Source organism: Macaca fascicularis, chromosome 14 (genome assembly GCF_037993035.2).
Source record: "Macaca fascicularis isolate 582-1 chromosome 14, T2T-MFA8v1.1".
NCBI lineage: Eukaryota > Metazoa > Chordata > Mammalia > Primates > Cercopithecidae > Macaca > Macaca fascicularis.
This window is the reverse complement of record NC_088388.1, coordinates 110,725,276-110,749,120: the sequence shown is the minus strand read 5'-3', so window position 1 is coordinate 110,749,120 and position 23,845 is coordinate 110,725,276. Positions and strand designations below refer to the sequence as shown.

The window sequence follows — 23,845 nt, the reverse complement described above, 5'->3', positions numbered from 1 at the left end:
CTTTTCTTTTTTTTTTTTTGAGACAGAGTCTCACTCTGTGCCCAGGCTGGAGTGCAGTGGCAAGATCTTGGCTCACTGCAAGCTCCGCCTCCCGGGTCTATGCCATTCTCCTGCCTCAGCCTCCTGAGTAGCTGGGACTACAGGCACCCGCTACCACACCCGGCTAACGTTTTGTATTTTTAGTAGAGATGAGGTTTCACCATGTTAGCCAGGATGGTCTCGATCTCCTGACCTTGTGATCTGCCTGCCTCCTCCTTCCAAAGTGCTGGGATTACAGGAATGAGCCACTGCACCCAGCCACTACCATTTTTCAAGATTGTTTATATTCCTGTAAGAGTACCAGGTTACAAGCACCTGAAGAACAGGGATCATGTCTAGCTTTCTCCTGTCGTTTGTTTCTAATGTAAATTGACAAAGGTTTGTATTTGGCAGATTTGTGTCCTAACTGGTTCCCTATCAAGTTTGATATGTTGCAGGAAGATGGAATACTTTTCTTTTAGCTGTGATAGGTCTATTTCACACAGATGTTTCTGAATTCTCTGTTCAGGGTCATTTATGGAAACGAATTCAAAGCCTGGGAGCCACGCCTCCCGCATGCAACTTAATAAAATTTCATACGTTGATGCAAATATTAACCTGGGTAGAACTTTATCTACTGAATTTATGTTCTTCTGAATGAGTGATGAAAAGAATTGTGAAGAGGTTTGCGTTTAAAAAGACATTCCCTCTTCTTAGATTGTAAAGTATATAGCAAGAACTGATAATAATGCAAACTAACTGATTAAGCACAGAAATTATGATAGGAAAAGATTTTATAAGCATGTTTTGCCAACTCTGGATAATTGAAAATTAACTTCCCATTACTTTTTATTTATGCTTTGGTATAATGGCTTTATTCTATTGGCTGGGTGAATGCCATTTAAAGTTCATACATCTGATATTGTCCATCATAAGTTGGAAGCTCCTAAAGGGAAGATATCTATCCATTTATTTGTCTTCCTCTGGTCCCCTTTTAAACTGTAATAACAATACACAACCCGTAAAGAAAAAAATGGAGACTTTGACAAAAATGGTGACTATTTGTATATATGTCGACTTAACTCTGTAAGTAGAAATTCTCTAAACTTTGTGTGATTTTTCTTTTGTTTCCTAATTTAGTACTTAATAGGACTTTCTTGATGGCAGTGATCGTGACTTTAGTCATAAATACTAATGAATTTCATTCTATATCATAGATGCATTCTTAAAATATTTTATATACACTGATATTTCAAAAGTCCGATTTATGAAAGAAACCCAGAATTTGTTATTGTGAAACGAAAGAAAGCAAGCAGTCTCCCATGATTTCTTAGATTTCTAAATCTGCATTTTTGTATAAAGTAGCTTGTTTATTTTGAGACATGTTGTTGAGAACTAAGAGATAATCACCCAGTTGGGCTTTACTGAGTTGCAGCACCACCATCCTGGGTGTTCACCCTTATGTACTAGTTTCACAAGGGGGACAAATAGTTTCATTTCATGTAACACCTCTCATCAGTTGGTAGTGGCTCACTGGAGCCTGGGATGAAAGAGCATGATGACATTGAATCCAAGCTCAGTGGAAGGGTGTCACAATTGATTGGTGATGTTGAATATGAACAGTGGGAAAGGAAACAACAGCTGGAGCTTTCTGTATTTGCCATCACCTAACTTCAGGATAGATCTGTGTGGTGATCTAGGCTCTGTAGATAAGACATGTGACCTGTTCCCAAATCAGACTTTTTATATTGGTAAAGCACTTAGAGATGAAGAAGCACTGTAAAAATTTAGAATTTTTCAGGCATGTAAGCCCACAAAATTTCTTTAACCTTTCTATATTTAACATTGGCTTTAAATAGCTCCTTGACATCAACAAATTGAGAGAACTGAATGATCTTACTTTGCCTTTGCCATTTGTGACATGTTTCTTAACTGTGTTCAGTACTAGAAGCAAGACGTAGACTTTCTAATTGCCCGAGACTTGGCAGTGTAAAACCAAATCCTGTATATTTGTTACCTCCAGCACAGGGCTTTTAATATGGAAATGTATGTAATGATGAACAGCAGTAGTTTAGAGAAGAGTAGAATCAGCAAAGGGGAGTATATTTGCAATTGTGAGGAAATTGCTTTCTCTACATTTGCTTTCTCTAGAGTTGAGAAATTGCTTTCTCTAGAGTTGAGAGGGATCTAGTGGCTTGCGCTCCAAACCTTTTGGAAAGGTGGTAAAATCTCTGAGCCTAGGTAAAGTTACTTCCCTAAATCACAGAGCTAGAGGCAGAGTATTCAGCGGTCCCATTTCCTGATACAAATGAAAATATTAGCTAGATTTAAATAAAAAGAGCACTTAGTTGGAGGCAGAAGATACAGAGCTTTTTTTTTTTTTTTGAGATGGAGTTTCACTTTTGTTGCCCAGGCTGGAGGGCAATGGTGTGATCTCGGCTCACCACAACCTCCACCTCCCAGGTTCAAGCGATTCTCCTGCCTCAGCCTCCCGAGTAGCTGGGATTACAGGAATGCGCCAACATTCCTGGCAAAATTTTTGTATTTTTAGTAGAGATGGGGTTTCTGCATGTTGTCAGGCTGGTCTTGAACTCCCAACCTCAGGTGATCCTCCCACCTCTGCCTCCCAAAGTGCTGGGATTACAGGCGTGAGCCACTGTGCCTGGCCTTTTTTTTGAGACAGGGTCTTGCACTATCACCCAGGCTGGAGCGCAGTGGCGTGATCATGGCTCACTACAGTCTCAACTTCCTGGGCTCAGGTGATTCTCCCACCTCGCCCTCTTGAGTAGCTGGGACTACAGGTGCACACCACCACACCCAGCTAATTTTTGTGTTTTTTGTAGAGATGAGGTCTCACCATTTTGCCCAGGTTGGTCTTGAACTCCTAGGCTCAAGCAGTCTGCCCGCCTTGACCTCCCAAAGTGTTATAATTACATGTGTGAGCCACAGCACCTGGCCTTTTTTTTTTTTTTTTTGAGACTGAGCTGTGCTTTGTCACCCAGGCTGGAGTGCAGTGGTGCGAACACAGCTCACTGCAACCTTGACCTCCCAGGCTTAAGTGATCCTCCTGCCTCAGCCTCTCGAGTAACTGGAACTACAGGCACGTGCCACCGTGCCTGGCTAATTTTTGTTTTTTTGTAGAGACAGCATTTCACCCTGCTGCCCAGGCTGGACTCAAACTCCTGGGCTCAAGTGATCTGCCCACCTTGGCCTCCCAAAGGGCTGGGATTACAGGTGTGAGCCACTGGGCCCAGCACAGAACATTATTATGATCTGCTTTTCTGTTGCTGTCATTTTGGAGCATTAGCCACTCCCAATGTTTGTTTTATGGTTGCTTGCTGATATAATCTGTATCTATCTCAAAATCCCACAAGTGGATATTAATGCAGTGTGATTTCTGCCCAGTGCTCTGAATGTCAAAGTGAAGAAATTCAAAGAAGCCTGGGTAAACAGCGGAAGTCACTGTGACTCAGCCAAATGCCTCGTCATCTCGTTAGTGATACACGTGAATGGACCATTTCTGTAGGAACAGATTCCCACTGTTCCTACCTATGATCAAGCAAAACCACAGCCAACGGAATGGGCTTGGCGGAGTCACTGGGAAAAGAAGACCCTGTTGAGCTTGACTCTAGTCTGGCATGGTGGAGAGACATGAGAAATGTAGAATTAGCTGGAGATTCCAGGAGTTGGGGATGATCTTCAAGGGGCTTTGGCTTTTGGTGCTGCTGTGGGGAGAGTGCCAAGTAGGATGTTTGACTGGGGCAGTACACCTGTCAAACAGTAATGCAGGTGTGTTAAGGTGAACTCAAGGAGGATAGAAGCCTCCTGTGGAGCAGAAGGGGAAAAGCCCACTTGTACAAATACAGAGCATGAAAGTAGGACCTTATAGGAAAAAAATACTGATAATCCATTTTCAAAGATGTAGAGCATATGCATTAGGATTTCTTTTTACTTTTTAAAAAATTTTGTTTTTAGAGACAAAGTCTCACTCTCTTTTCCAGGCTGGAGTGCAATGGTGCAATCATAGTTCACTGCACTTTCAAATTCCTGATATCAAGCAATCCTACCACCTCAGCCTCCCGAGTAATGAGGATTACAGGTGCACACCACCATACCTGGCTAATGTGTGTGTGTGTGTGTGTGTGTGTGTGTGTGTGTTTGGAGACGGGGTCTCACTATGTTCCCAGGCTGGTCTTGAACCCCTGGCCTTAAGTGATCCTCCTACCTCAGCTTCCCAAAGTGCTGGGATTATAGGTGTGAGCCACAATACCTGGCCCTACATTTGTATTTTTTATAGTAAAAAAGTTGCGGCTAAAATGGAGTCAAAAGACATCTTAGAACTTCTTTACATGCAGAAAGTTTTGGAAGGTTGCAGAACTGGACTTGATTATCTCTAACATCTTGTCTGTGAAATGAGAAAGGCAAGAAATACCAATTTGGACTTTGAGTTAATGCTATGGTTTGTGTCCCCCAAAGTTCATGTATTGGGAACTTGATCCCCAATGTGTCAGTGTTAGGAGGTGGGACCTAATGGAAGGTGTTTGGGTCATGGGAGCTCTGCCCTCATGAGTAGATTAATGCCATTATCACGGGAGTGGTTTATCTCGAGAGTTAGTGCATTATAAAAGGATGAGTTCATCCCTCTCTTGCTGTCTCTTGCCATGTCTTTGCCTTTCTACTATGTGCTGCCTTCTGCCATGAGATTGCACAGTAAGAAGGCCCTTACCAGATGCCAGCACCTTGATTTTGTACTCATCAGCCTCCAAAACTGTAAGGAAGTAAATTTCTGTTCTTTATAAATTATCCTGTCTCAGATATTCTGTTATAGCAACACAGAGTGGACTAAAACAGTTGCTCTTAAGTGTGATTATTCTGTTTATTTCCTTTGGATTCTCTAATCCCTTTCCCAATAGCAGGAACGCATTCATAGATCTGAATGGAGTCATATATTTTGATGGCACAGTAAGAAGGCCCTTACCAGATGCCAACACCTTGATTTTGTTTAGTAGATTTATTATAATATGATGTGATCTTTATTGTATGGTATTAGGGAGGAAATAGATTGTCCTCCAGGGGCTAGAAGCGAAGGGAAGAAATTCTTGGCACTTACAAATAAGCTGGTCATAGTTTTGAACAGCTTGGTGTTGGAAGTTGTCCAGCATCCTGGTGCAGCTGGTCACCATTCTTTCCTTCCATAAATACTTTTTGACTGCCTGAGGTATGCCAGGTACTGTACCAGGCACCAGGTTTATTGTATGGATAAAGACAGATTCAGTTCTTGCCTTCACAGAGCTTATAAGGTTCACCTATAAGAAGGCTTGGGCCTTGCTGCAGTTGCTCACAGAGGGATTTGAGGAGATGTGATGAATCAGAATTTATTATGTGTTTGGAAGGAAGACATTTTGAATGCTGCTTAAAAGCTAAGTATTAAATTAATAACATATGTCAGCCATTGTGGCTATTGGATAGCCTCAGTTATGACCAAATTTTACTTAGCTGTGGGCAAACTGTCTAAACAGTTTTCTCAGCTTTAATCCTCCCACTTGCCTAGGAGTTTACAGGGCAGCTGATTTAGATTGATCTTTCACATTATCCCCTTGGACTCTTAGAGGAGTCATGATGACAGTTGTTTACCAGAGGATTTTCAGTGACATTTGAGAAATAAGATCTGTCTTCTGTGTGGAGATGGTTTCTCTGTGATGTTCCCTGAACCTCATGTTGGCCCTTGCCAGAGATCTCTATTTTTACAGCTACTTGCGTCATTGTCATTTCCAGCTGATAGATGATTGAATGCAACTTCACATCCTTCCTGTCTTAGGACTTGTGGGGCTTTGGCTCAGGCAGCTGGATAGACAGCAGAGAAGGTCACTGAGAATAGGAGGTTGGACTATTAGTTCTTTCCTTGTCCCCACATGGCATTCTAAACTGCGATAAAATTATTTGATACAACCATTGAACCCATTCCTCCTGTTGCCTTTTCTCAGTCTTCAGCTCCTCATAGCCTTTCTGTAGCATTTGAAATCTACTCTCCACCCAGATTTTCAAAACTGTGTACTTCTTTGATTCTTCTATGTCCTGTCTTCTGGTTCCTTTCATCCTTGGCTTCTTCCACTTCTTCCTTCTGCCAAGTACTACATGTGTCTTCTCAGCTTTATCTGTGGTCTTTGGCCCTATCTGTTTGTTTCTTGTCTCTCTTCTACTCTTTCACCTTTTCTTCCCTCCTTCACTTCCTCTCCCTTTTTTTCATGCATTCTTGCACATATTTGTTAAATAGACATTTACTTAGGACCTACCGTATGTTTTGTACTGTGCTAGGTTTTTGGCATAGAAGAGTGAATGAGATAGACACAACCCCAGATTTTATGGAGCTTACAATGAATTTCCCAATTAATTAATAGAATATAATTGTAAAATGTTTTGAGAAGTATTGGTTGCTATGAGAGCATGTAATTTAGGACCTGCCCTAGTTTAAGAGGTCAGTGAAGTCTTTCTTAAGGAAATCATTTTTAGCTGAAATCTGAAGGATGAGTAGGAATTTATGAGGGGACAACAGGGAGTGTTCCAGGAGTAGGAACAGAAAACAGTTCTCTAACTCAGTATTTCACTCATATTGGTCTTCTTTCAATTACAGTTGTGTGCTGCTCAGTGACGCTTTGATCTAGGGCAGACTGCGTATTTGATGGTGGTCCCACAAGATTATTATGGCTATACCATACAGCCTGGGTGTGTCATAGGCTATACTGTCTAGGTCTGTGTAAATACACTCTATGATGTTCACATAATGATGAAATCATCTAAGACGCATTTCTCAAAACCTGTCTCCCTCATTAAGTGATGCATGACTGTACTTGAATACACCATGCTTCTTTCCACCTCATTAGGTGTAAGACACAAGTTATCATCTTTCCTCAATGTCACCCAAACCTATTCTTCACTGCAGCCTTAGTTCACTTGTCACTGATTTCATTTGAAACAGAAGTGAGGGCCAGGTGTGGTGGCTCACGTCTGAAATCCCAGCACTGTGGGATGCCAAAGTGGGCAGATCACTTGAGGTCAGGAGTTTGAGACCAGCCTGGCCAACATGGTGAAATCCCATCTCTACTAAAAATATAAAAATTAGCCAGCCGTGGTGGCGGGCGCCTGTAATCCCAGCTACTCAGGAGGCTGGGGCAGGGGAGAATCGCTTGAACCTGCGAGGTGGAGGTTGCAGTGAGCTGAGACCGCGCCACTGCACTTCAGCCTGGGCAACAGAGCAAAATCTGTCTCAAAAAAAAAAAGAGAGAAATAGAAGTGAGATTTGTCCTTTCTTCTTCATTCCCACTGCCATAGAAATATCAGAAGGTGATGTAGAAGCAGGTAGATCACTTAAGCCCAGGAGTTCGAGACCAGCCTGGGCAACATGGTGAAACCCCGACTCTACAAAATACAAAAAAATTAGCCAGGCGTGGTGTTGTGCACCTGTTGTCCCAGCTACCTAGGAGGCTGAGGTAGTAGGATCACTTGAGCCTGGGGAGGTTGAGACTGCGGTGAGTTGTGATTTGCACTACTACACTGCAACTTGGGTGACTGAGTCCCTAAGAAAGAAATATCAGAAGGCAATATCACTTCACAACTGGATATTACAGTAGTAACTAGAGTACTTACTTCAGCTTTTTCCTCCAACACTTTCTTGCCTCATCTTCTGCAGCATAACCAGTATAGACCTCTCTTTCTAAGACCCTGTTTTTATCATCTTACTTCTTGGCTGAAAAACCTAGAATAGATTCCTGATGCACAAAATCCAAATTCTCTTCCTTTGGATCCTCCATTATCAGTCCTTAGACTGTCTCGGTCTTGTTTTGTTTCTCAACAGACACCTTTTGGGACAGGTAGATATTCTTCTTCTTCCCCCTGTCAACCATGCTCCTTTCTGCCTTTTTCCCTCTGTTTTCTCTTTAACTTTTATTACCAGCTCTAGGAAGTCTTTTCAACTACTGTAGCCTCCAGCGATCTCATCCTCTCTGAACTCTGAATTTTTAATAACACTTTCTGTATTTCATATATGCTAATGTCATTTCCTTACCTAAATTATAACTTTAAGAATGGCTGGGGCTGGGTGTGGTGGCTCATGCCTATAACCCAGAACTTTTGGAGGCCAAGGCGGGAGGAATCACTGGAGCCCAGGAATTCAAGACCAGCCTGGGAAAGTTAGTGAGACCTTGTCTCTATTTTAAAAAAATGTAAAAATTAGCCAGGCATGGTGGCACATGCCTGTGGTCCCAACCACTTGGGAGGCTGAGCTGGGAAGATCACTTGAGCTCAAGAGGTTGAGGCTGCAGTGATTTGTAATCACATCATTGCACTCCAGCTTGGGTGACAGAGTGAGACTCTGTCTCCAAAAGAAAGAAAGAAAGATTGGTCAGCTGGGCATGGTGGCTCATACCTCTTATCCTAGCACTTTGGGAAGCTGAGGTAGGAAGACTGCTTGAGGCCAGAAGTTCAAGATCAGCCTAGGTAGCATAGCAAGACCCCGTCTCTACAAAAAATAAAATAAAAAAATTAACTAGGCATGGTGGCGTATGCCTGTAGTGCCAACTACTTGGGAGGATCACTTGAACCCGGGAGGTTGAGGCTGCAGTGAGCAGAAGAAAAGAACAAGGACATGTTATGACTTATATGCAATTTTATATACTCTAGTTTAGGATTCACCAAATAGATATTTAATAAATGCTTTGAGGATGCCTAGAAGATTCCTTTTTTGCTTTTTGATCTGCAAACAATTTTATTGCCTGTCAGGGCAAATTGTATCACCCTTCAAACAAATTCAACAAATTCAATACTCAAAAGTGTAAAATCATAGTGCCCAACAACGAATCAAAACTACTGAATTGTGAAGAGGCAAGAAAATGTAACCTAAAACCAAGAAGATTTATTTTGATATCATTTGGTGGATACTGCTAATTCATTGCTAGTTGGGGACTGTGAGTGGTTAACATTGTAATCCTTCTGTCCTGTATGTTGGGTTTAACTTAAATTGATAATAGACACTAACTTAGGTTGAAACAAGGATCATTTATTTTAATGAGCTCTACTGTTCCAGGGATTGTTTCTACCAGCTGAATACTCACATTTCATAGAACTGGTCAAGGGTTCCTTCCGATATTACAGCTATTTTTATAGTCCTTTCCAGTTTACCAGTTTTATTTAAATGAATCATCTTATTTAATCCTCATTATAACTCTTTGAGGTAAGTGGTATTATCTTTATTATCAGAAGAAGAAAATGAGGTATAAGAACTAAAAAGATTGTGAGTCACTCAGCCAGTTTGTGGTAGAACCCAGGCCTGAATCTGGGCTGGCTGACTTTGAGCTCCTTTTCTAATAACCTTAGTTGTTCTTGAATGAAGAACTTGCCCTTGATCATACCTAATCATTTTCTGCTGGAGGCCTTTGTCCTTGTGTGTTTGAGTTGTTCATCAGCTGCTTCCCAGAGATGGTGAAAAAGAGGTTAAAAGTTTTTCTAATGGATTAGCCTCTTGATTAATATGATTTTGCTTCGGTGTCTTTCTTTCTTTTTTTTTTTTTTTTTAGAGACAGGGTCTTGCTCTGTTTCCTGGGCTGGAGTGCAGTGGCACAATCATAGCTGATCGTAGCCTCGAACTCTTGGGTTCAAGCGGTCCTCCCGCCTCAGTCTCCCAAGTGACTAGGACTACAAGTGCGAGCCACCACACTGAGCCAATTTAAAAAAAAAAATTTTTTTTGTAGAGATGGGCTGTCACTATGTTGCTCAGATTGGGCCTTGATATCTTTCTAAGACCTTTACTTTAAATGGAATTTGCTTAGGGATGATATGGTAAGTGAAGCCTAATCTGACTGATACAGTCGCATATTAATTAGTTTCCACCCACATCCCTGGTAGGCCTTGTACCCGACACCAAATCTAGATAACCAGACCTGTAGTGTGCCTGGCCAGAAAAAACCACGTTGAGGTCAAGTATTAAAATGTCATACTGAGGGCTCCCTAACCAAAAGAAGTCTAAGCATAAGACCCTCAGTGCCTCTGTCTGTTGCTGGTTCTGTTTGCTTACAGAAGCACGGCACTTGTAAAGCTTTTAAAAACTTGTTTCATGTTCTTATAATCGTTGGGAGATACAGAGTGGGTGTTCAGACCAAAAAGGCTACTTCCTGAAGTGTTTATGCAAAGGATCATTTTTAGAGAGTTATGTGGAATGGAATTGGGTCTGACGTCAATTCTCAGTGTGCTTTCTCTCCCCTGGAGGAATAGGCCATATGTAGAGACAGATGTGAGACTGAAGTCTTTTTTACATATAAATAATGCTGGGAGAGAATGAGAACATTCCTGTAAGGTGGAGGTTGGGGAAGAACAGAGTTTACTGTAAGCCAGAGATGACCAACTTGTTCTTGTCTGCACTTTTAAAAAACCTTCTAGTCATGTATAATCTATAAGCCTAAATGTGTATAAAGTATTTGTACAGTAAATTAGTAGTAATAATAATAGAGCACGTGTCTGTGTAACCCAGGTCAAATAATAGAACATTGCCAGCACCCAGGAGCTCCCCCAGAATTCTTTTTGATCACCTACCCACACCCCTGTTCTGAGGGAGTCTCCTGACTCCTGTGGTAATGATTTTCTTGCTTTTCTCTTTAGATTTATGACTTTTACATGTGTCCCTAAATGATTTAGGTTCATTTTGCCTGAATCACACTGCATTTATCCTTTTGTGTCTTGATCCTTTCACTCAACATTTTGTTTATAATAATCACACGTTATTGCTATAGCTATAATTTATTCTCTCTTACTAATATTTCATTGTATGACTTTAGCACAATTTACTTATTATTTTATTATTGATGGTGTTTTTGTTTCCAATCTGGGTTACTACAAATAACACCACTTTGGACATTCTTTTCTTTCGGTGCAGGCATTTCTGTTGGATATACATTAGGTTGAACCATATGAAATTACCATTTTTGTGGCTCAAACATCAAATAATAATTTCATGTGGTTCAATCTAATAACTAGGGGTAGAATTGTTAGATCATAGAAAATACATATGTTCAATTTTAGTAGATTTTGCCAAATAGTTTTCTAAAGATCTCTTACCAACTTTATTTCCTGCCAGTAATTTATAATTGTTGCTTCACATTCTGGCCAACACTCGATACTGTGATTTTTTATTGTGGTTTTCATTTGCATTTGCTGGTTACTAATGAGGTTGAACACATTTTCACTTGTTTTGGCCATTTCAGTTTCTTCTTATGAAGTACCTAAGTCACTTCCCCGTTTTTCTTTTCGGTGGTTTGTTGATTAGTAGGAGTTCTATATATTCTAGATATGAATCCTTAATGGTTAAATGTATTACATATATCTTCTCTCATTCTGTGTTTTTTTAATTCTTAATGTTTTTTGACTCACTGCAACCTCTACTTCCTGGACTCAAGCAGTCTTCCTGCCCCAGCCTCCCAAATAGGACCACAGGTGTGTACCACCACACCCAGCTAATTTTTTTATTTTTTGTAGAGATGGGGTCTCACTATTTTGCTCAGGCTGGTCTCGAACTCCTGGCCTCAAGTGATCCTTCCACCTCAACCTCCAAAAGTGCTGGGATTACAGGTGTGAGCCACTGCGCCTGGCCTTAATGTGTCTTTTGATGAAAAGATATTCTCAACTTTAATATAGTCAAATGTATCTGTCATTCTTTTTTATAATTAATGCTTTATCTACAAACTTTTACTTTTACTCAAGATCTTGAAGCTATTCTTTTATATTATCTTCTAAGAGCTTTATATTTTCATTTTTAGGCCTATAATCCATCTAAAGTTGATTTTTGCATGTGGAGTGAGGTTGAGGTTCATTTTCATTTTTCCCATAAGGGATATCCAGTTGTCCCAGCACCAGTTGGTGAAAAGACCATCCACTTCTTTGTGGTGTCACTTCTGTCATAAATAAGGGTCTGCATGTACCTGCGTCTGATCTAGCTCTTTGTTCTATTTCATTGGTCTGTTGATCTATTCCTGCACTGATACCTCACTGTATTAATTTTTTTTCTTTTTCTTTTTCTTTTTTTTTTTTTGTGACAGAGTCTTGCTCTGTCATCAGGCCGGAGTGCAGTGGCACGATCTTGGCTCTCTTCAGCCACCGCCTCCTGGGTTCAAGGAATTCTCCTGCTTCAGCCTCCTGAGTAGCTGGGATTATAGAGGCCCACCACCATGCCTGTCTAATTTTTGTATTTTTAGTAGAGACGGGGTTTCACCATGTTGGCCAGGCTGGTCTCAAACTCCTGACCTCAGGTGATCCACCTGCCTCGGCCTTCCAAAGTGCTGGGATTACAGGCATGAGCCACTGCACATGGCCTACTGTATTAATTTCTATAGCTTTATAGTAACTAAGCCCCCACCTGGTTGTTTTTCTTTTTAGAGATGAGGTCTTGCTCTGTCATCCAGGCTGGAATGCAGTGGCATGATCATAGTTTACTGCTGTCTCAACCTCCTGGGCTCAAGCAATTTTCCTGCCTCAATCTCCTGAGTAGCTAGGACTATGGGTGTACACCACCATGCCCGGCTAAGTTTTAAATTTTTGTAGAAACAGAGTCTCACTGTCTTGCCTAGGCTGATCTCGATTTCTTGGCCTCAAGCTATCTTCCCACTTTGGCCTCCCAAGGTACTGGGATTACAGGTGTGAGCCACCACGCCCAGCCTATTCTTCTTTTCTAAGAGTACCTTGGCTATTCTTGTCCTTCTGCCTTTCCATACACGTTTTAGAATCCGCTTGTTGAGTTTCAAAAAAGTCTGTTGGGATTTTGATTGAGATTATATTTAATTTATCAATCAACTTGTTTAGAATTGACATCTTTATAATAGTAAGGTTTTTGTCTAGGAATAAAATATATATCACTTCATTAATAAAGTCTACTTTATTGTGTAACAAAAAATTATTTGAGATAAAATTTACAATTTTAATGATATTTTAATTGTAAAATGTGCACAACATAAAATTTACAATTTTAATCATTTTAAAGTATACAAGTCAATGGCTTTTAGTACATTTATAATGTGCAACTCTCACCAGTATCCAAGTTTAGAAGATTTTTATTATGCCCCCCCAAAAAACCAATACCCATTAAATATCCATTAAGCAGCCACTCCCCAGTTCATAGTAACCTCTGCTTTCTGTCTTGGAGGATTTGCCTATTATGAACATTTCATATAAATGGAATCATATATATGTGGACTTTGGTGCCTGGCCTCTTTCAGTCACAGCAATATTTTTAAGGTTTATCTGTGACGTAACATGTATCAGAACTTCATTCCTTGTTATGGCTGAGTACTATTCTATTGTATGGATATACCACATTTTAATGATGTGGATATACCACATGAATCTATCTGTTGATGGGTGTTTGTTGATAAAATTCTATCCTTTCTTTTTTTTTTTTTTTGAGACAGTCTCACTCTGTTGCAGGCTGGTGTGCAATGGCGCAATCTCGGCTCACTGCAACCTCCGCTTCCCAGGTTCAAACAATTCTCCTGCCTCAGCCTCCCAAGTAGCTGGGATTACAGGCATGTGCCACCAAACCCAGCTAATTTCTGTATTTTCGGTAGAGATGGGGTTTCCCCATGTTGGCCAGGTGGGTCTCGAACCCCTGACCTTAGGTGATCTCTCCGCCTTGGCCTCCCAAAGTGCTGGGATTACAGGCGTGAGCCACCGTGCCTGGCCAATAAGATTCTGTACTTTTTTATAGAGCACTCTCATGTTTTATTAGATTTATTCTAAGGTAAACATTTTCAAATGCTTTAAATTGTATTTTTATAAAATTTCATTTTGTTTATAGCTATGGAGTATATGACATTGATTGATATCCTTTAAGTCTGAATTTTGCTAAACTCTCTTAATAATTCCAAAATTTATTTGTAGAGTCTTCTGGACCAATTATATCATTGTGATGAATGAGTTTTGTTTCTTCCTTTCTATTTATTCTGCCTTGTGTTTCTTTTTCTAGTCTTACCCTACTGACTAGATTCTCTAGTACAGTGTTGAACAGAGTAGTGATAGCAAGCAGCCTTGACTTATTCTGGATCCCAAAGGAAAAGCTTTTAGTCCTTCAACGTCAAGTGTGATATTTACTGCATATCTGTACATGTTTCAAATAGTCTTTATCTTAGCTGACGTCTAACTACCTAAGAGGACTCTTTTTTGGTTTTAATTGTTTTAAAAATATTTTTTTGAAGCAGGTCTCTCTTTTGCCCAGGCTGGAATGCAGTGGCATGATCTTGGCTAACTTCAGCCTTGACCTCCGAGGCTCAAGTGATCCTCCCACCTCAGCCTCGTGAGTAGCTGGAACTAAAGGTGTGTGCCACCACACCTAGCTAATTTTTATATTTTTTTTTATAGAGATGGGGTTTCACCATGTTGCCCAGGCTGGTCTTGAACTCCTGGGTTCAAGAGGTCTGCACACCTCGGCCTCCCAAGGGGCTGGGACTACAGGCGAGAGTCACCGCACCTGGCTCAGCATTGTTTTAAATGAAATATTTTAATATTCTCCTTTGAGCATTTACAATATTCTGATAGATCCATGTTATCAGCAACTGGCTGACTCTGCTTTTGTTAATACACGATATTAATATAATACATAGTATTAACAGAAGCAGAGTTCTGATATCTCACTTTTACTAAACTTTTGCTGCAGGGGCTGTTCCCATGTCTCTGTCAATTCTGTTGAATATTTGAAGGAGATGATATGCATGATATTTCTGTACCCCTGTGAGGTGTAGTGTAACCTCCCATGGCTGTCAGGAGAGGCGGGCCTTCTCACACATTAGCATCTGTGTTTAGTCATGCCCTTTGAGTCTGTGGAATAAGAGGTGATGGACTGGAAGGGAGCATTAGTGAGCAGAAGACGATAGGTTTTCCAGAAGTAGACCGTGGGCTCGTGGTGGCTTTGGAAGTGTCTATGGGACTAGAAGGACTTAAGAACTCAACCTGGAATCAGACCAGCCAAAGCCTACATATGTCTGAATGAGTGTGCCTGTCCCCCACAAGAGCCTGAATACTCTTATCTGAGTGGAGAGAGCACAGGCAACATTGTCTGAAGACTTGGATGTTTGTTCCTCCAAAGCTCTGTGAATTTTTAGGATTGCAATTGCTGTTCTCTACCCAGAAGGAACCTTCGAAATTACTAATGAAGAGTTGGCCTTTCTCCATTTCAGATCGATATCAGTAAATGCCATTATTTAGTGGATTTGGACACCATGAGAGAAACACCTCGGGAGCCAAAATATTCATCCAATAAAGAAGAATGGATCAGCTTGGCCTATAGACCATTCCTTGATGCTTCTAGGTATGTGGCTTTAATCCTATGGGATATTCCAGGACTAGTAAGGGTAAAAATTGGATTCTAGGATTTTATAATTTCCAGTCCTGGGCTGACTCTAGTAGCCATCGTGTGTGTGTTTGTGTGTGTGTGTGTGTGTGTGTGTGTGTGTGTTTGATGGAGTCTCACTCTGTTGCCCAGGCTGGTGTGATCTCAATTCCCTACAACCTCTGCCTCCCGGATTCAAGTGATTCTCCTGCCTCAGCCTCCCAAGTAGCTGGGATTACAGGCACACACTACCACGCCTGGCTAATTTTTGTATTTTTGGTAGAGACAGGGTTTTGCTATATTGGCCAGGCTCTTCTCCAACTCCTGACCTCAGGTGATCCACCCGCCTTGGTCTCCCAAAGTGCTGGGATTACAAGCGTGAGCCACCGTACCCGGCCCATTGTTTTCTTTTTATTTGGGCCCAGTTTCCTGAGAAATCTAAAGGATTTCTTTTTTGAGGCAGCAGAATGCAAAGTATATTCTGGTTTCACCCAAGTGAAAGGATCCAAGTAAAGCACATAGGTCTGCTGAAGAAAGCACAAGTGTTTGACACTGATTATTTTTGGCAGCCAGCTTCAGCTGAGAGCATTTTGACACTGTTAGGAAGATTGACTATGCCCTTTGAGGAACTAGAAGTTCATGTTCATTATTTTCAGGCTCAAGGCTCAGCCAGGGCTGAGATACACCTTATTCAGTCTTAAATAGAGAGACCAAATGGACCAGGGCTTGGCTCGCTCTTCAGAAAGGTCTCAGAATTAATGATAAGAGGGGATCAAGCATTCAGGTAAGGGAGTAATGGGGAAGGGGAGTTGGAGGGGTCAAGGTGTCTGAGGGCAGAGGTCCAGGTAAATAGACAGTTGGAGTTAGGGAGATACAGGGAGGCCTGGTGAGCAGAGCCCAGGAGCCAGGAGGTCTGGAAGGAAGCAAAAGACAGAGGACCTGGTCCTGAGAGTCAGGTCTGAGAAACTGGGACTGGGCCCAGGACAGGACTCCAGAAAGGTGAAGTAAGCACAGGTACTAGGTGTAAGTCTGAGGAACCAAAATATTGATCAGGATACCAAGACAGGAAATGAAATATAGAGAGAAAGGCAAGGGTCCCTAATTACTGAAATGGAGGTATAAGGCTGGTTCTTCACGAGTAAGTAAGAATCCAGTTCTGAGTGAATTCAATTAAAGCTGGACTAGCAGGAAGGCCGAGATGCTGACCTGGATACCAGGTCACTAGCTTGGTCATAGAAGTGAGGCCAAAACTAAGTTTGGTGAGCTGCAGTAGCCCAGGCAGGTCATTGTGCTTTTAGACTGAGTCTCTTCAGTGACTTTATAGATAATTACAACTGGCAAGGATGGGATGGTTGGGGAGAGGAGGGCAGTCAAGCGGCACCTGAGTTCTTGAGTGATTCTCGAATATAGGCTCTTGAGCCACACTCTCATCCTGTAAGTCTTTTTGTAGCCTGAAGTCATTCCCTCAAGTATCTGATACATAATTTCTAGGAGTGCCATTTCTATGTAATGGGAAATAGTGCTTCTTCTTAACAACAACAACAAACATTTTTTTTGAGACAGTGTCACTCTGTCACCACGCTGGAGTGCAGTGGCACAATCTCAGCTCACTGTAACCTCTACCTCCTGGGCTCAAGCAGTCCTCCCACCTCAGCTTCCCAAGGCACCTGCCACCATGCCCAGCTAATTTTTGTATTTTTTATAGCGACGGGGTTTTGCCATATTGCCCAAGCTGGTTTTAAACTTGTAAGCTCAAGCTATCCGTTCACCTCAGTCTCCCAAAGTGCTGGGATGACCCATGGCACCCAGCCTTAACAATTTCTTTTTTTTTTTTTTGAGATGGAGTCTTGCTCTGTCTCCCAGTCTGGAGCAAAGTGGCGTGACCTAAGCCCCAAAGTGCTAGGATTATAGACGTGAGCCACCACTCCTGGCCCTTAACAAATATTTTTTGGGAGCCTGCAGTGTTCTAGGTGATTTGGACATATAGTGAATAAAACAAAGACTTTCTTCTAGTGAAGCTTGTTTGGAGGTGGGTAGGGAAGACATATAATGTATAAGAAAATAAGTTATATAGTATATTAGAGGATGATAAATGCAAGGAAAAAGTGTATTAGGTTAAGAGAAGCATTGAGAGTTCCATGAGAGCTGGGGGTTACACTTTGAGCTAGGGTGGTCAGAGTTGCCCTCAATGAAAAGATGATATTCAAACAAAGACTTGAAAGATGTAAGGGCATTAGCCATGTGGACATCTGAGGGAACAGCTAGTGAAACGCTGTGGCATGAGGAAGAAACAGGAGGCCAGTGAGGCTGGAGCTGAGCAAGAGTGAAGAATAGCAGGTGGTGTGGTCAGAGTGCAGTAGGAGTGAGAGTGCAGGTTATAAAGAGCTTTGTAGGCTGTTGAAAGGCCTATACTCTCAATTAAATGGGGAGCCACTGTAGGGTTTTGAGCAGAGACTTGATATAACTTTTAAAAGGATCATTTTCAGTTCTGTGCTGAGAATAAATGGTAGCAAGTAAGAATAGAAGCAGGGAGACCAGTTAGGCCACTCTTGCAATAGGCCAGGCAAGAGATGAGGGTTCTTCAGATCAGGGAGAGGGCAGTGGAGATAATGAGAGGTAGTTATGCTGAGGATATAGAGAAATGCACTGAATTTGAGGTGTGAAAGAAAGGAGGGAAAGATGATCCCTAGGGATTTTGATCCAAGAAACTAGAAAAATGAAATTGCTATTAATTGAGATGGGAGAAACTGCAAGTAGAACAGGTTTTAGGGGTACAGTGAGAGATAAGCTTTAGTTAAGTTCGATATCAGTCAAACTTAACTGGTCAGTTGCCAGGCAAATAGAATTATTGAACTGACAGCTAGACATACAGTCTAGAGTTCAAGGGGGAAGTCTGAGCTAGAGACTCAGACTCATTTAGAACTGTTGGCATTTAGATGATATTTTTTAAAAACATGAGACTGGATGAGATCACCAAAGGAGAGAACGAAGTTAGGGACGAGATGAGGCCAGGGAAACTCCAGTATATAGAGATTAGGGAGAAGTGGAGGAACCAGCAAAGGTGACTGAGGGCGATCATCAGTAAAGTAGTAGGAAACCCAGGAGAGGAGAGTACCCTGGAAGCTAAGGGAAGAAAATGTTTTCAGGAGGAAGGAGTGGTCACCTGTGTCAGAAGCTGTTGATAAAACAAGTAAAATGAAGAATAACAACTGTCCATTAGATTTGGCAACTGGTAAAGGCAATTTGGGTGAAGTAGGTGGGGTGTAGGGACTGGAGAGATTGATTAGAAAGGTTGAAGTGAGAACAGTAGAAGAATTGGGATAGCAAATATGGACAAGTCTTTTGAAGAGTTTTGCTATACAGGGAAGCAGGGAAATAGGACATATCTGGTGGTGGGTGTCAGGAAAAGTGATAACTGGAGATTTTTTATCTTTTTAAAAAAAACGTTTAGTATGGCCAGGTGCAGTGGCTCACACCTGTAATCCCAGCACTTTGGGAGGCCAAGGTAGGTAGATCACTTGAGGCCAGGAGTTCGAGACCAGCCTGGCCAACATGACGAAACCCTGTCTCTATTAAAAATACAAAAAAAATTAGCTGGGTGTGGTGGTGCACACCTATAGTCTCAGCTACACAGGAGGCTGAGACATGAGAATTGCTTGAACCTGGGAGGCAGAGGTCGCAGTGAGCCAAGATCACACCACTGCACTCCAGCTCCAACCTGGGCGACAGAGCGAGACCTTGTCTCAAAACAGCAACAACAACAACAACGAAAAAGCAGTGGATGAACCTACATAGACCCATCATTATCATCCAAAGCCCACAGTTTACATTAGGATTCACTCTTTTTTTTTTTTTTTTTTTTGAAACAGAGTCTCTCTCTGTCACCCAGGCTGGAGTGCAGTGGCTCAATCTCGGCTCACTACAAGCTCCGCCTCCCAGGTTCACGTCATTCTCCTGCCTCAGCCTCCCGAGTAGCTGAGACTACAGGCGCCCGCCACCATGCCCGGCTAATTTTTTGTATTTTTAGTAGAGACGGGGTTTCACCATGTTGGCCAGGATGGTATTGATCTCCTGACCTCGTGATCTGCCCGCCTTGGCCTCCCAAAGTGCTGGGATTACAGGCGTGAGCCACTGCGTCCGGCCCAGGGTTCACTCTTTGGTGTTACACAGTTCTATGGCATAATGTCATGTGTCTCCCATTACCGTTTCATGTGAAATAGTTTCACTGCTCCAAAACTCTGTGCTCTACCTCCATGCTCTATTCTCCCCTGCTACATTCCCGGACAACCACTAATCTTTTTACTGTCTTCATAGTTGTGCCTTTTCCAGAATGTTGTATAGCTTGAATCATACAGCAAGCTTTTCATATTGAGTTCTTTTACTTAGCAAGCTGCATTTAAGTTTCTTCTGAGTCTTTTCATGGCTTAATAGCTTATTTCTTTTGAACTCTGAGTAATATTCCATTGTCTGGATGTGCCACAGTTTATTCACCTACTGAAGGATATCTTTGGTTGCTTCCAAGTTTTGACAGTGGTCTTAGTTCAGACTGCTATAACAAATGATCATAAACTGGGTGGCTTAAACAACAAACATTTACTTCTCACAGTTTTGAAGGCTGGAAGACCAAGATCACGGTGCCAGTATAGTAAAGTTCTGGTAGAGGCCATCTTTCTGGCTGCAGACAGCTGACTTGTATCCTCACATGGCTGAAAGAAGACAAGCTAGCTCTCTAGCCTCGTCTTATAAGGACCTTAATCCCATTCTTGAGCGCTCCACTCTTATGACCTAATTCCCTCCCAAAGGCCCACCTCCAAATACCATCACATTGGTGATTAGACTTCAACATATGAATTTCAAGGGGACACAAACAGCCCATAACAGCAATTATGAATAAAGCTGCTATAAACATCCCTGTGCAGGTGTTTGTGTGGACATACATTTTCAACTCCTTCGGGTAATACCAAGGCGAATGATTGCTGGATTGTATGGTAAGCGTCTGTTTAGTTTTGCAAGAAGCTGCCAGATTGTCTTCCAAAGTGGCTGTATCATTTTGCATTCCTACCAGCAATGAATGAATGCGTTCCTGTTGCTCCACATCCTTGCAGCCATTTGGGATTATCAGTGTTTTGAATTTTGGCCATTCTAATGGGTGTATAGTGGTATTTCATTGTTGTTTTAATTTACATTTCTCTAATATGATGCAGAGCATCTTTTCATGTGCTTATTTGCCATCTGAGTATCTTTTTCAGTGAGGTGTTTGTTAAGTCTTTGGGCATTTTTTAATTGGGTTGTTCGTTTTTTTAGTGTTGGGTTTTTTGTTTGTTTTTGAGACAGGGTCTCGCTCTGTCACCCAGGCCGGAGTACAATGGTGTAGTCATAGCTCACTGTAACCTCTAACTCCTGGGCTCAAGTAGTTCTCTCACCTCAGCGCCCCAAAGCGCTCGGATTACAGGCATAAGCCACCACACCCAGTCTTATTGTTGAGTTTTAAGAGTTCCCTGTGTATTTTGGATAACAGTCCTTTATTTGATATGTCTTTTGCAAGTATTTTCTCCCAGTCTGTGGCTTGTCTTCTCACTGTTGACAGTGTCTTTCACAGAGCAGAAATATTTTATTTTAATGAAGTCCATCTTCTCAATTCTTTTTTCATAAATCATGCCTTTGGTGTTGTATCTAAAAAGTCATTGCCAAACCCAAGTTCATTTAGATTTTCTCCTATATTATCTTCTAGGAGTTTTATACTTTCAGCTTTGTTGGTTTTTTTTTTCTTTTTCTTTTTCTTTTTTGAGACGGAATCTTGCTCTGTCGCCCAGGCTGGAGTGCAGTGGCACACTCTCGACTCACTGCAACCTCCACCTCCCAGGTCCAAGCGATTCTGCTGCCTCAGCCTCCCAAGTAGCTGGGATTACAGGCGCCCACCACCATGCCCAGCTCATTTTTGTATTTTTAGTAGAGACAAGGTTTCACCACGTTTGCCAGGCTGGTCTGGAACTCCTGACCGGAAGTGATCCACCCACCTCGGTGTCCCAAAGTGTTGAGATTACAGGTGTGAGCCACCATGCCCAGCCTATACTTTTACTTTTTATATTTAGGTCTGTGGCCTGTTTTGAGTTAATTTTTGTGGAGTGTGTAAGATCTGTGTCTAAATTAATTTTTTTTGCATGAGGATGCATGGTTGTTCCAGCACCATTTGTTGAAAAGACTATCTGTTTTTTATTGTGTTGCCTTTGTTCCTTTGTCAGAGATTTATATTTGACTGTATTTATGTGGATCTACTTTTGGGCTCTCTATTCTGTTCCACTGACCTATTTGTCTTTTCTTTCTCCAGTATCACACTGTCTTGATTATTGTAGCTTTATAGTAAGTCTCACAGTTGGGTAGTGTCAATCCCCCAACTTTGTTCTTTTTTTTTCCCCCAAGATGGAGTCTTACTCTGTCATCCAGGTTGGAGTGCAGTGCCACGATCTTGGCTTATTGCAACCTCTGCCTCCCGGGTTCAAAAGATTCTCCTGCCTCAGCCACCCAAGTAGTTGGGATTACAGGCATGTGCCACCACGCCTGGCTATTGTTGTTTTTTTTTAGTGGAGATGGAGTTTCACAGTGTTGGCCAGGCTGGTCTCGAACTCCTGACTTCAAGTGATCCTCCCACCTCGGCCTCCCAAAGTATTGGGATTACAGGTATGAGCCACCGCACCTCACCAACTTTATTCTTCTTTAATATTATTTTGTGGATTCTGGGTCTTTTGCCTCTCCATATAAACTTTAGAATCAGTTTGTCAACATCCACAAAATAACTTGCTGGGATTTTGATTGAGATTTTATTTAATCTATAGATCAAATTGGGAAGAACTGACATCTTGACAATACTGAGTCATCCTATCCATGAATGTTGCTAAATTTATACTGAAGTATTGCATTTTTGGGAGTGTGATGGTAGGAATCTGGACATTTTCTTCCAGTGGCCTTGCCTTTCTCAGTGAAGTAGGAAGTGGGATTATCAGCTGAGAAAGGAGCTTAAGGGATGAGGTGGTAAGAGATTTGAGGAGAAAGAAGGTGTGAAATAATTGAGGAGAGCGAGAGACACAGAAGCTGCAGAAATACAGTGTGATTGGAGGACAGGATCCAGAACCCGTTGGAGCCTTAAATGGGGCCATGTAGTTGCTTTTTGCTTCTTCACTTATGTATAGTTACAGCTTCACTGTGAGGCACAAAACAGGTAAATTTAACCAGGGTGTTTTGTTTTTGTTTTTGTTTTTTTTTAACTTTATTGCAGTATAATTTACATGTCATCCAGTTCATCCATTTTAAAGTATACAATTAAATGATTATTACTGAAGTTACCAAGTTGTAAAACCATTACCACAGTTCAATTTTAAAACACTGTTATCACTCCAGTAAGATACCTCATTCCCACTGCCATCTCCAGGGATCCCGCTAATCTATTCTCTGCTTCTGTAGATTGCCTTTTCTGGACATTTCATGTAAGTGGAATCATATGTGGAGTTTAGTGTCTGGGTTTCTTTCACTCAGCCTGTTTTTGAGGTTCATTCATGTTATAGCATTTATCAGTAGTTGTCTGTTTTTATTGCTGAATACTGTTCCATTGTTTAATCCTTCACTAACTGGTGGACATTTCCATTGTTTACACTTTTTGGCTATTAGGAATAATGCTGCTATGAACCTTCTCTGTACATCTTTGTGTAGGGGCTTGGGCTTTAGTTAAGAAAGTTCAACAGAGCCTGAAGGGACAAGAGAACTGAAGGTTTCTGCAGGGAAGTGATCTAATGAGTGACCATGACCTTAAGAAGCTGGTAAGGAGGGAAGTTGGGGGAAAGTATTGGGAGAGTGGGAGACAGTGAAAGGTGGTAGGATCATGGATGGGTGTTCAAAACATTGCCAGAACTGGAGTAGTAATAGACAGCTGGAGAGATAGAAGCAGCAGTGATGGTAGGAAGTTCTCAGCATCACACGTGTTCTTTGGTACCTGGCTTGTTGTTTATTATAGTATTTGGGGTGGGGCTCTATTGTGCCTTCATTTTTGATTTGAGAAAACTGTGACAACACGAGACCTGGGCCTGGAAAGATCCCCAGCTCTGAGGGGACAGCAGATCTCAAGCAACCTTGCTGGTAACTGGGGAATGCCTTCAGAGAATTTTCTTCCCATAAACTGTTCAGAGCCTGATTTTCACAACCACCTGTTGAGAAAGAAAGAATCATTTGGGTCAAGAGCCAAAGAGGTACAGTTCATATGTAAAGGACAGTGAAGACAGCATGGGGTTTGAAGACCTGTGAATTTAATCCTGGCCACTTGGTGTTCGTACCATTCTGATTCCAAAATTTCCATATCAGTAAAACAGGTAACTATTTTATGTATTTTCTAGGATTGTATAAGAATTAAATGAGATTGAATATATAAAAGTCCGTTTACATTCTAAAACATTATGGAAATGTTAAGCCTTTTAATTAATT

General features: G+C 41.6%; 1 protein-coding gene across 10 annotated transcripts in view; it reads left to right on the top strand.

Moving 5' to 3' along the window:
* ALG9 (ALG9 alpha-1,2-mannosyltransferase) overlaps positions 1-23,845 on the top strand; it is a 90,649-nt gene that overhangs the window by 50,506 nt on the left and 16,298 nt on the right. For 7 of the 10 annotated variants that reach the window (XM_074015179.1, XM_005579591.5, XM_074015182.1 and 4 more), the window contains one exon: positions 15,225-15,355. In XM_074015179.1, the coding sequence (XP_073871280.1) occupies positions 15,225-15,355 (131 nt within the window). Of the gene's footprint in view, positions 1-15,224; positions 15,356-19,982; positions 20,295-21,796; positions 22,055-23,845 lie in introns of those variants that run through there. The other 3 variants (XM_015435699.4, XM_074015183.1, XM_065529643.2) reach the window with 2 other exon arrangements.